Consider the following 13,389-nt stretch of genomic DNA (forward strand, 5'->3'; position numbering starts at 1 on the left):
TAAGGATCATACTGTTAGTCACGGAAAACACGAAGAATAGAATAGGTGACAATGGGTTAGCTCTGTTCATTCTCTGGAAGTCGAACTTTCCGAGCATCATCTTGAAGCATGTTTGCACGGCCAAAATGAAGGATGCATACTCTTCCAGGTATCTAATGAACATGAAGAAGAATAGGCAACAGAAGGCGAAGAACACTATAGTGAAGGCAACAAAGAATATCTTAAGTTCATCCCAACAGTACTTGATTGTAAGTGCTAGCACGTTCATCCGCTTATTAAACTGAAGAAGCTTAATCAACTTGAGGTTCGAGAAGAAGCCGACGAAGCCAATGCAATACAGATAAATCTTGTCCACGATGGCAGCTTTGTCCAACCGAATATAAGTGTTACCGTAATATTTACTGAAAAGGTATAGAATTTCTTGAGCAAGAATTTTCTTGTAAATGTACATTCCTATGGCACAGAAGGACATAAAGATAATGCAGAGCTCGGCTAAATTCCAGTATGACGCAAAGTACTCGCACTTTTGCTTCTTTATTTTCCAGGCTTCTCGGAAGGTGAAGAAGAGAATGGCAAGGACAAAGATAAACATACCGACCAAGCTATCGTACGTAGTGTAGATTAACCGAAAAGGCTCGAAGCGCCAATTCGGTGTAATTCCACCACCTTCATTGAATTCAGCCTGGACAAGGCAGGTGGAGAAAAGGTTTGTGTTGACGTTGTACACAGAGAACTCTAGGAAGACCGCCCGAGTATGCTTATCTATCCAACGGTGTTTCTGCAGCTGCTGCATTCGTTTTAGTAGCGACTTCTGGGAACCTTTTAGCCTGAACATATAGCCTCCCCCACTGTACCAGCCGAGTTTCCCCTCCATGGGGAACGCTTTCGTTTCATCGGGAGACTTGTATTTGAATTCGTCCCAGTTACAGGCTCCTTTGCCCTTGTGCTTTTGCTTCCATCCGAAACAATAGTCTCGGGTGTCCTCATAATATGCGCCCCGGTTGCCTGAGCAAGATTTGATGACCGTATCCATAGGCTTCTCAACTCTGCACACTCCACGTTTTTTGGTCCGCACCTGAGGGCATTGGAGACAAATTCATAATTAATTATGAACCAAGGAATTAATAAAAAGTCAGCTGGGATCTGCATCAGCAGAGAGAGCATGGCTGATGGTAAAGTCCTTTACAGAAAGAGACAGAAATAGGGTATCGACGTTGTGTTGTTGGTGGAGACTGGTGAACTAGGTTCATATCTGTCAATTACACTAACATAAAATTCTGCTTAAAAACTAATTGATTCAACCTTTTCCGCTTTAGTTCATAATATCGAATTATTTTTCAGTTCCCAATTCAATACAATTCAGAGCCTCATCAAATCAAATTAATTTCGATTTATTACCAGTGATACAGGTAATTACCAATACTTTTTTGCATATAAGTGAGTCCTCCTTATATGGGTAATTCTTTATCCAGTAAATTCACAGTTACGGTATTTGGTAATTACTACCCTCGATTCTATTTACGGTAAGAAAAAAAATCGCAGATACAGTATCCGCTAGATATTTTGAAGAGGAAAGAGCAAGGAGAAGGTACGTCTGCCATATCCTATTATTACATGTTATAATGAGTTTGGTATACAGTAATTTCAGTTTGCAGTAAGGTTTTCAGGAACGCATATGTATCGTATAATGAGGACTTACTGTAATTTTCTTTATAATTAATCAGATATCGTTTTTTCTTGAGAAGTCAGATTGTGATACCACTCCTTAATCTGGAATCAAGCCTGATATTCATGACAAACCTTATTTCTAATCCTCCTATCTTTCAGCTTTTTCTGGTATTCAATTTTTTTTCCTTTACACCCAGAACTCTTTCTATCCTTCCTTTTGGTACCACTGCATTATCCATTAATGCCCTACCAACCACCGTTCCATGCACATTCCTTTCCAATGTAGGTATATTTATGTTTGAAAACAGTAATGATAATAGTAATAATAATAATAATAATAACAATAATAATAATAATAACAATAATAATAATGATAATAATAATGATAACAATAATAATGATAATAATAATTATAACAATAATAATTATAACTAATAATAATAATGATAATAATGATAACAATAATAATAATGATAACGACAATAATAATGATGATAACAATAATAATAATGATGATAACAATAATAATAATGATGATAACAATAATAATAATGATGATAACAATAATAATAATGATGATAACAATAATAATAATGATAACAACAATAATAATAATGGTAATAATAATAATGATAACAATAATAATAATAATAATAATAACAATAATAATAAAAGTAATAATAATAATAGGAAGAAGAATGATGACAATAACAATAATAATAATAATAATAATACATACATACACCAAGGCTTTTTCCCCCTTCCAAGGGAGGTAGCCAAAAAGGGAAAGGCATAAAAACACTCCCACCCATTTCATCCCTAAATACACTCCACACCCCTCCCACCCTCCCTCTCATCTGAGCACCTCCTGGATGACGGGTCATCCCTGCACCCTGCCCACCGCCCTGGGTCAGATAAAAATGGACTCCATCGCCTTTCTTTCTTGTCGTGTGATGTTATCCATAAGAATTTTTGCCTTGTCCCATTTCGGTAGATGGCCTTGTTTGTTTGACATGGTTTACTATTGCACTGCTAACCCTGTGGTGTCTAACATCTGCTTGGTGTTCTTTTATTCTGGTGTCTTAAAGAACACCAAGCAGATCATCACAGGGTTAGCAGTGCGATAGTAAACCATGTCAACGAACGAGGCCATCTACCGAAATGGGACACGGCAAACATTCTTATGGATAACATCACACGACAAGAAAAAAAAGGCGATGGAGTCCGTTTTTCTTAACATCCACGATAACATATATAAGAGGACTGGGGATTTAATATGGGATAAAGCAGCAGCATGCTTTTTCATCATGAACAATATACACAGAGCCCCTAATCCAGATGGACATTTCAGCCATGCGACGACCAACAGGTGGATAGTTGGTCCACCCGCTACGATAACTTGTCACACCGACAGATGACGTCGAGTGGGGGACCAACCTTACACATTGCCACGTTCCTCTTTTATGCCATATATATTGACCAACTTGACTTCAAACTCTATTCCTCTGAAGAAGCCATTGTATAGTTGAAACCAAGTCACTATAATGAACTCTTACTAAAATATCCCATGAAATTTGATTTTGAGAAAAGGTGAGATACGATTATAAGGGATTCAAACTGTAAGACTGAATGTAACTTTAAATATAAATTAAATGGGTTTCCATACCTGACGAAGCACAGCGTAACCTAGTATACGATTATTGCGATCATCCAGGTATCCACGCAGTCCGTAGGGAGGTTTGCCATTATACCATCGCTGAGCTCGGATTTCTTGTAAAATAACATTTCGAGCCCAGTACCAGAAGTAATCTGCTGTAATAACCTGAGATGAGGGGGGAAATGAGTTGCACATGAGGCAAAAATAAAGCTAAGTTTATTAAGTATTGTTATAAAGAGGTTTGTGTCTTTCAATAATGAGAAAAGGGGAATGTTTAAGTTCCAGCCACAGAAAGTCAAAACATATTTGAAGTGTACAATAAGCTTGCTACTCACTCTTTCGCTGAAGTCGAAGACCAAGTCCCCTTTCTTGATAAATGTATTGGCTAAATGACTTTGAAGGAGAAAAGAATTATGGTTTGTGTTTTGGCCCGCAAGGATGAACAGGAGGGACAGAAAAAGGACGTAAGCAAATATTTCCTTGATAACGAAACCCATTTCTCTCTCTTTTCTGAGACGCGTCCTCAACACAGCGATACTGGGGTTTTCAGCATCAACTCCTATAATGTCATGAACTTTGGCCGCCTTGGGATCTCGTGGTTGGCGATGACTCCATTCTTCATCATTGTGAAGAGTAGGCAGTTCCTCGTCACAGTCCAAGTCCTGCATGGAGAAATCCACCGTGCAGCAGCATGATGAAGCGAGAGCTACGAAAATGACCTTGAGAGGTTGTAACAACAGGAGCGAGAGGAATAGGGAAATCATAAACGAGGAGAACCACTGTACTGTTTTGGTTTCACCCCACATGATACCGTATGCCCACACTAAAAAGACAGACATCAAGATGCAGACCGCAATAAGTATCCAGCAGACCCAGCGTGTCCACCATGGAAGACATCGCGCTGGGCTTACGTCCTTTGGAAGCACTTTGTCAGTCTCTACCACTTTTACTTTACTCTTGAGAACTGCTTCTTCTTGTGAGAGTCCTAGACCTTTCGTCTGCTCCTGTCTCTGGTTCTCAATAGCTTCAAGAGCTCGACACCTCAGTAGTCTTTTCGGTCTTGCTCGTTTGAACACATTGATGAACAAAATATTGATTGGAAAAATTATAAGCATAGAGACAAATCCTATGACTGATTGCTGCCATGTCATAGTAAACGGGCCAAAGTCCAGAAAGCCATTTCGTTTTGATTCACCAGCCCTTTCGTACCACATGGCGCTAGTAAGCATGGACAGACAGAGAAATGAAGAGCATACCAATACCCTCTCAACACGGGTGAACCTTGAACCTCTGGGCTTGAGGAACATTGATATCCACATGTGGTCATCATTGACACCTCGATGTCCTGTCTTGTAAAACTCTTGAAAGAAGCCCTTAGCAGAGTCGCCAATTGTTACGTTGAGTGTTACGTCAACGGCCCCTTCGTCCCGGTCAAAAGCTAGCCACTTGTTGGCCTCGAAAACAAATTTTTCCCGATTCTGAAGATCCCTTACGACAACCAGGTGGAGCTGCCATGTAGCCAGATCGTCAATGCCAGTGTTGTCATGCCAAATGCGTAAATAATTCAGGTTACCCAGGGGACCCTCGGTAGTCATTACAAATGCGTCCTCACAGTAACGCCGATATAATCTGTCGTGGGCTTGGGGCAGTGTTCGGACACCTGTTTCGTCGATATCACCCGACAAGATGAACTGTATGTTGGAGTCAGTCGAAGCTTCCTTATCAGGCCCAGTGACGAAGGTGATTTCATAGAGATATTTATCCTCTGGCAGGTTATCTGGAAGGGGATGACAGCCTCGCCTTTCAATATCCTTGCGGTCCATCCATCGTCCCACTATCAACATCACAATAAGGAATGCAAGAATAACACTGAGTGTTACATATAAAGTTACATTGTCAATAAACCCCATATTGGCAAACACTAAGTCAAAGTTGATCGTATTGGGAGCGGGGAAAAACCCCAATCCAAAGGAGGTGAGGTGGTATGCGGAACAACTGGTCCTGTTGTTGGTGGCATTATTGATCTTTAGACCATCGGCAACCCACTCTCCGAGACTTTCGTTAAAGTAATAACACCCTGCAGTAATCACGCGAAAGGTGTAATCTAAATCAAACGCACCTACGAAATCCTTTTTCACAAAAGTATGGTTTTTACGAAGGGTGGTTATATCTATGTTATCTGATAGAACACCTATTCCAACATAGAATTTTCCTGTTCTATTGCCATTTTCAAAGTTATCTGTGAAGTGTTGGTACACTGAATTCTCAACTGTAAAGTTGCTTCGGAAAAGGCATCGAAGATACTTCTTTGGGGTAGGGAGTCTTCCATTATCAATTAGTAGAACTAGGCGCTCTGGTAAAGGTTTGTCTACAGGTTCAATTTCAAATATGTAGCCTGAATCCTGTCGAGTGACATTGAAATAGTGATAGATGAGTGGATAATTATTCAAGTCATCCATCAACTCACTGGTATTTACACGAAGAGGCAACGAAACATCCTCAGGTTGTCTTGGAATTTCTATGGTTATTGGGTATTTTTCATTTGCCACATCCACCGGTTTTCCGTCAACTTTGATCTTAACAGTAACCACACTGCCTAATCTCGTGAGCAACTTTGCAGACTCAGGATAAGAGTGAGTCAGCTGAGGCCAAAGAATAACTGTAATGCTTATAACTTTATTGCAGTCAGTATCCGTGTATTCGTACCTGGACGGACAAAAATTTTGGGGAAAAACTACCCTTCCTTTATCCATTCCCCCTGCAGATATTTCGAAGCCTTTTTGTAGGATTTGCTCTCGTATCTTTGCAATAGTAATGGACGCCCCATTTGGAGCTGTGGCAGACACTTGCTCTCCTGGCACGGTTTTCTTCTCGACCTTTGTGGTAATGTCCCCTATGATTTTCATCATGTACTTCACTTGTTGTTTTGCTTTCTCTCGAGTTGTTTTCAGCACGTTTTGCCGGCGCTGTTCTATTGGATCTGTTGGCACTTCCATATTAACGTCAGTTATCTCTGTTTCATAATCCCATGATTCAGATTTGGCTTCGTCTGTAGGAGCCACCACCGTGTTATTTTCCAAAATTATGTCTACCACACTCATAAGTGAAGACACTGTATTTATCGAACCACTAAGGATTGTCTCCAACTGCACGGGGGCTGCAACTTGTATTTCATCCAGTCCTAGCCCCATTTTCTCCAAGAGCTCGAGACATATGGCTCTGCCTTCCATATCCAAGCTGAAGGCGGCTAATTTTGATTCCGACACCCCATCCATAAAGGAATTTAGGAAAGACATCCCCGTGTCAATTCCTTCTAGCGAAACAAAACTCATAGTTTCTGCAAACATTTTCAGCGAGTCAGTATTCATTTGGGCATCTTCTCCCAGTTTTTCCATTACTTCAGCATGTGTAAGATTATTATCAGAGGAAACACTGCTTACAGCTTGATTTATAGAGAGCAAAGCTACCATTACCATGGATAATGTAGCTTGATCGCCAGTGGCGTGGAGTTTGTCTAAGACCGCGTTGGCCCCATAGCTTACTATGGCCTCTTGATCAGGCATTGCCGAAGTCAAATTACCCACGAAGATTGTCGTAGTTGCCCCATATATGTCAGTAATATCGCAGTAGAGACCAATAGTCCCGTATGGAAGGACAAGTTTAACATCTGGTAGACTGTTGGATACAAGAGCAGTCTTCATCTCACCATTATCAGTTTCTTTATAGTAGTGATACATGTAAGACTTTAAGCCTGCATCTTCTGGATCCTTCCAGTCTTTGCAACTAACTGCATACTCGCTTATAAGGGCATATCCAATCGTCGGGGAGACAAAGCACTCGCCTGATGTGGGAGGTTGATTGACTCTCAATTCGACCTCAGAGTACCTGAAAAAGTTGATCAAATGAGATGTTTTTTTCAAGCATATCAGGCTTGTTGTTGTTTGAATAAGATGGAAATGATGTATTTCTTAATTTCAAAGAAGTCTACAGATAAAGATTGATAGACTTTTTACATAAGATCTGATGTTAACATTTGGTGTTAGGCAAATATTCAAATATTCAATTTTTTTTGCATCATATCAGCCTACTTAATTTGATATATTTAGTTGTAGGTTGAAGGATTGAACTAATTTCATATCACCTGTCTCACCCTTTGTTTCAATTAAAATCAAGCAACATTACTGAAAGTCTCGCAATGCTCTGTGTTAATCACGCCACTGCACAAATTTCGTCTAGGTCATTGTTTACTTACCTAATTAGGTCATTAGATGTGGTGAAGGGGTAAAAAAGGGATATCTGGCGAGCAAGGAAGGGAGAAGGCAAGAGATAAATGTGTGTGGAGATATATTATCAAAGGAACATAAATTGACGTAGTTCTGAGGGATTTCTCCTTGTCTTCTCTATGCATGAGGAAACGAGAAGGGAAGGTTGTCATGCAAATGAAGCGGTGGGGGGTAACCCAACTCAGGCTCCCGGGCCCTGATGCTGTGGAGGTGCTGTTTCTTGTTGCATTTCTTTTGACCCACAGTGGATAGGGCGCAAGGGTGGCCTTTATCCACAAAGAAGTAAAATAAAGGGAAAACAAATGTATGACAAATGGGCGTAGTATGGGTGGGGTGTGAGTTCATGCTTTGGGTGGCTACCTCCCTTGTAAGAATGACGAGGCATTTTAGTACATAGGTAGTGTTTATTTCATTGTAGTGCATGGAATAGGAGCAACTCTCGTGGAGGTGTGTGTGTGTGTGTATTTTTACATAGTTGTATTTACCTAGTTGTATCTTATGGGAAGGGGAGCTATGCGCGTGGTGTCCTGTCTTGGTATCTCACCATATCTAGTTTGCTCTTAAATTCTTGTATTGTTTTTGCACACACTGTTCTTTCGTCTAATACGATCCACACATCCACCACTCTGTGGGGAAAGCTGTTCTTTTTCATGTCTCTTTTATAACTGCCCTTCTAGAGCTTCCATCCATGTCCTCTTGTGTTTCTCTTATCCAAATTTTGTAAGTCCTCTCTATCAAGGACTTCTATGCCTTTCATAACTCTGCAGATGGTCAACAAGTCACCTCTTTCTCGTCTTTGTTCCAGAGTCGGCAACTCCAATTTTAACAATCTTTCTTCATATGAGTTTTGATAGTGTTGGGGCCATCTTCGTAGTTGCTCTCTGGATTCTCTCAATCTTCTTTATGTTCTTTTTGTACTGGGTGACCATAGTGTCACTGAGTACTCCAATTTAGGCTTTATCGATGTGACTACTATTTTCTTTACCAATTCTTTATCCAAGTAAGTAAAAACCACTTTTATTGATCTTAGCAAGTTATAGGTTTCGCCGACAATTTTGTTTATATTTTTGTCTGGGGACATATCTTTTGTCATGATCAATCCCAGGGCTTTTTTAGATCCTGCTTTCTGTACTTCTTTTTCACCAATTTTATATTGTCCCGATACCTTTTTTTTTTTTTTTTACTTTTTCCAAATTCCATTATGCTACATTTCTTAATGTTTAAGTCCACTTCCCACTTCTGACTCCAGTCCCATACCCTGTTCAGATCTCTCTGTAGTGAGTCACAGTCCGTCTCAGTACTCACTTTCTTTAACAATTTTGCATCATCTGGAAAGAAGCTCGTGTAACATTCCACACCCTTGTCCATGTCACTTACATAAATGGCAAACATTATTGAAGCCAATACTGATCGTTGTGGGACTCCACTAATTACCTCTTCTCAAGTAAAAGTCTTATCTCTGAGCACTACCCTAATTTTTTTTTTTTTTTTTTTTTTTTTTTTTTTCATGCAAAAACTCCTCCATCCATTTCAATAGTTTATCTCTCGTATGGTTTCCGGTTTTCTTAATAGTTTTCTGAAGGGACTTTTTGTAGATCTGGAAAAGTGCAATCGGCCCATCCATCCCTTTCTTGTATTATATCTAGTAGAGTGTGTATTTACCTAGTTGTATTTTATGGGAATGGGAGCTTTGTTTTTGCACACACCACTTTCTCATCTAACTTGTTCCAAACGTCTATTACTCTGTGGGGAAAGCTGTTCTTTTTCAGATCTCTTCTATAACTGTCTTTCTTGACTTTCTCTCTGTGTCCTCTTGTATTTCTACTATCCCATTTTATTAGATCCTCTCTATCAAAAGTTTCTTTGCTTTTCATGATTCTAAAAATAGTTATCAAGTCTCCTCTCTCTCTTCTTTGTTCTACTGTCTGTAGCTCAAGTTTTGCTAGTCTCTCTTCATATGATAGTTCTGAGAGTGTTGGTGCTAGTTTTGTAATTGCTCTTTGTATTCTTACAAGTTTTGTTATACATTTTTTTGTACTTGGTGACCACGTCGTCGCTGCATACTCCAATCTTGGTCTTATCAAAGTGACTAGTATTTTCTTCACCATTTCTTCATCTACGTATGTAAATGCCACTTTGTTCTTATTAAATTATAAGTTTCTCAAAAATTTTTGTTTATATGTTTCTCAGGGGACATATTATTCATAATAATGACTCCCAGGTCCTTCTCATTTTCTACTTTTTTAATTTCTTCTCCCAATTTATATGATCCCACTATTCTTTTTTTGCTTCTTCCAAATTCCATTATACTACACTTCTTAATATTGAATTCCATCTCCCACTTCCTACTCCATTCCCATACTTTATTGAGATCACTCTGTGGCGACTCACAATCTTCTTCAGTGTTCACTTTTTTCAACAATTTTGCATCGTCCGCAAAGAAGCTCATATAACTTGGACAGTACTTACATTCGGTGGCACACTGCCCACAAGCACATGAGGCAATGCAGTTGGACCTTTAGAAGACGATGATCCAACAGGAACACCCAGTTTTGTTTTGGTTATAATATTCATGTTTGCTATGAAGGGGTTTTAGTGAGAAATGAGGAGGTGAGGAGGAGAACAGGGGTGAAAAAGGATTTGGGAGATAGGGTTGATGAAAGAATATTAGGATGGTTTGGACACATGGAAAGAATGAGTGAAGAAAGACTAGTAAAAGAAGTATGGAAGGCAGATGTGGAGGGAGTGAACATGAGGGGACGTCCTAGGATGAGGTGGATGGATGGGGTGAAGGGGGCTTTGGGGAAGAGGGGAATGTCTGTTGAGGAAGGAAGGGAGAGGACGGAAGACAGAGGTGAGTGGAGAATGGTTGTATATGGATGATGTTGTGACTGCATGAGGAGGAATGGGCGGGGAAGTGGGGGGTGGGGTAGTATGTGAGTAAATTTTGACGCAGCCCGAAGGGATTTCTCCCCGTCCTCGCCTTATATGCAAAGGGGGACGGAGAGAGGGGGTCGCCGATTAAATGAAGCGGCCTCGCTGTGGATGTACTGTGTCTTGCGACACTGCTTCTGACCCAGGGCGGTGGGCAGGGTGCAGGGATGACCCGTCATCCAGGAGGTGCTCAGATGAGAGGAAGGGTGGGAGGGGTGTGGAGTGTATTTAGGGATGAAATGGGTGGGAGTGTTTTTATGCCTTTCCCTTTTTGGCTACCTCCCTTGGAAGGGGGAAAAAGCCTTGGTATATGTATGTATGTATGTATGAAGGGGTTTTGGCAGTAACCTCACCTCCCTGCCAACTGGTTTCTGGTGAGATATTTCTCTGGTGTCACCTTATTCATTATATTCAGTGAAGCCCTATGTATCTACAGGGAGCCCAATAGTCCACGCCATCATTATGACAGTACCCCATATATCTATGAGGAATTTCCCTGTTCGCCATCAGGGACGTGCCAGTTAGCAGTGGGTCCTACGACTGTGTGTGTGTGTGTGAGCTGCTCTTTGTCTGATCTTTCTTACAAAACCTGTTCGATATGGGTGACCCTGCAGAGATTTCCTCCCTATCAACATAGCTTTTGTAATTATTAAGATTCTCAAGCCTACCCACCACGTCAAGATGTCAACTCTTAGATAGGATATATATATATATATATATATATATATAAATATATATATATGTATATATATATATATATATATATATACAATGTGGGTAGCTCTATTTTTTTCTATTTTTTCCTTAGAATCTTTTTTAGTTACTAATCTATGTATTTTTTCTATTGTTCTACTTTTCTTAGGGGAACAAATAACATTTGCATATTTCAATCTGGGAAGATACAAAGTTTAGATGAATTCTTCATTATCTCGTCCTTGTAGTCCAATGGCATTCTTAACAACCAGTGTCTCATCTGTAATCTTGTTCACATTTTTCTGCAATAAAATCTCCACAGTCAAAACTTCTTGGTCATTTTCCTTCATTTTTATAGATGTTGCATGAGTGATGGCCTAGCGATGACTTAATAACTTCTTTTTATTTTTGTTCATTTCCAATATATATATTTTTTTTTCAAGGAAACTAATTCCACGTATTTATCACTTACTATTAGCGTTAATCAAGAACAATAAGTGTGCCACTACAGAACCCAATGGGACTCCACTCAGTTAACTTCGTACGCAGACACTCCTTCCTTGGCAACCGTCTTTATGAATCTGACTTTCAGGATGTTCTTCATACATTTCAAGAGACTCCCTGTAAGTCCTGCTATATATTTCAATTTCTATATTAATCTTTTGTGAAATACCTTATCCAAAGGTTTCTCTAAACCCAGACATGAGCAGAATCACCCAACTTATTTGTACTGACACATCGTTCTTTCTTGGGTAAAAATGGAAAAAGTGAGGCATATAACTCCATTTTTGAAGTCGATCTGTTCATCTGACAAGATTTTCCTTTTCAAATATTTTGTTCGTCTGTCTTTCACAATCCTCTCCCACAATTTAGTTATCATGCTGGTAAGGGACACTGGTCTACAATCCAGGGACTCCTTGTTTCCTCCTTTGTAGATTAGGATCACATTCGCCCTTTATTATTCTTTAGTCACTTTTCTTTCTTCTGGTGAACACATAAGTAGCTCAAGAATCTTGTCCACCAGTCGTTCCCTTATTATTTGAGTATTCAATTTGAGACCCACTCAGGTTGTTGGGATTTTCTTATATCTAGAGTCTCCTGCACTTCGTTGTCCCCCCACCTCCTCAGAGTTACTCTCTTAGGTGAATATAGATTGAATTAACTATGAAACAATTAATCATTTCAGCTTATGTTTTGTAACTTGGTAGAATATTCCATCTACTTTCAGCTTGGCTATTCCTTTCCTTTTCTCAATTCACCAATAAAAAATCAGTAGAACAATTTTCATTTATATAGTAGTGTCCTGGGTAAAGTGAAAACGACTAGCTTTTCATTGAAAATACACACACGCAAACTACAGGAACAATATCACGCCTACAAATGCAAACATGTACACATACTCTCTCTTCTACTAAAATTCTCATAATTTCAAGCATTCAGACTACATCTTGTTTCAGTTTACTTCTAATATTTTCCTGCCTCTGCCTTTCTTTATGACTTAGTCTCCAACCCCTTCCCCACTTGGGTTGGTAAAACTATCGATGTCAGCCCCCCTCCTCCCATTGTGTTCTGAGTCGCGACAAATAAGGAACTCCTATAAACACACTCATTGACAATGGTTGATTTTGCACACAACAACCCTTTCATTTACGTATAGACTACTCTTCCCTCCCACAAATCGATTCCATGAAGCGAGTGGTTAGACTTAGTTTATCCCAATCCCAAATTCTACTTGGTAGATAGCAAGTCTTGAGAGAGGAAATGTGGAGCTGTATACATAGTCCCTACATTAAATTCCCACCCCTATTTCTTATCTTAAGAAATAAAACATACCTTATTAAGCATAGACACAGCAATATACCTAACACAATGCCAAAAGTATAAACAAACACATCAAACTAATATAGAACAAATTGCTAGTGACTGTAACAGAGTGACCCGAGTTCAAAACTCGCGACGGCCAAAGCCGATTGTTTACATCAAGTTAAACTTAAAAAAATTCCAATGGCATTTTAGCATTTTTTTTTTTTTTTCAATACAAAAGTAAACATGCATATAAACCATACAAGTTCGAACAACTTTTAGGACCTGCTCTTCCCTCGTCGAGTGTCCCCGATTTTGTACCCAAGGTGGACCAAAATAATGTGTCCAAGA

At 39.5% G+C, this 13,389-nt stretch overlaps 1 protein-coding gene across 1 annotated transcript in view; it reads right to left on the bottom strand.

The window, feature by feature from the left end:
• The window catches only part of LOC143020390 (polycystin-1-like), a 60,582-nt gene that overhangs the window by 6,573 nt on the left and 40,620 nt on the right, over window positions 1-13,389 (bottom strand). Inside the window, exons 15-17 of the mRNA XM_076176800.1 lie at window positions 3,661-7,210; window positions 3,335-3,490; window positions 1-1,075 (exon numbers count right to left, since the gene is read on the bottom strand). The exon at window positions 1-1,075 is cut by the window's left edge and continues 212 nt beyond it. Coding sequence (XP_076032915.1) covers window positions 1-1,075; window positions 3,335-3,490; window positions 3,661-7,210 — 4,781 coding nt within the window. The remainder of the gene's footprint in view (window positions 1,076-3,334; window positions 3,491-3,660; window positions 7,211-13,389) is intronic.

Source organism: Oratosquilla oratoria, chromosome 39 (genome assembly GCF_046742065.1).
Source record: "Oratosquilla oratoria isolate Oo_2021 chromosome 39, ASM4674206v1, whole genome shotgun sequence".
NCBI lineage: Eukaryota > Metazoa > Arthropoda > Malacostraca > Stomatopoda > Squillidae > Oratosquilla > Oratosquilla oratoria.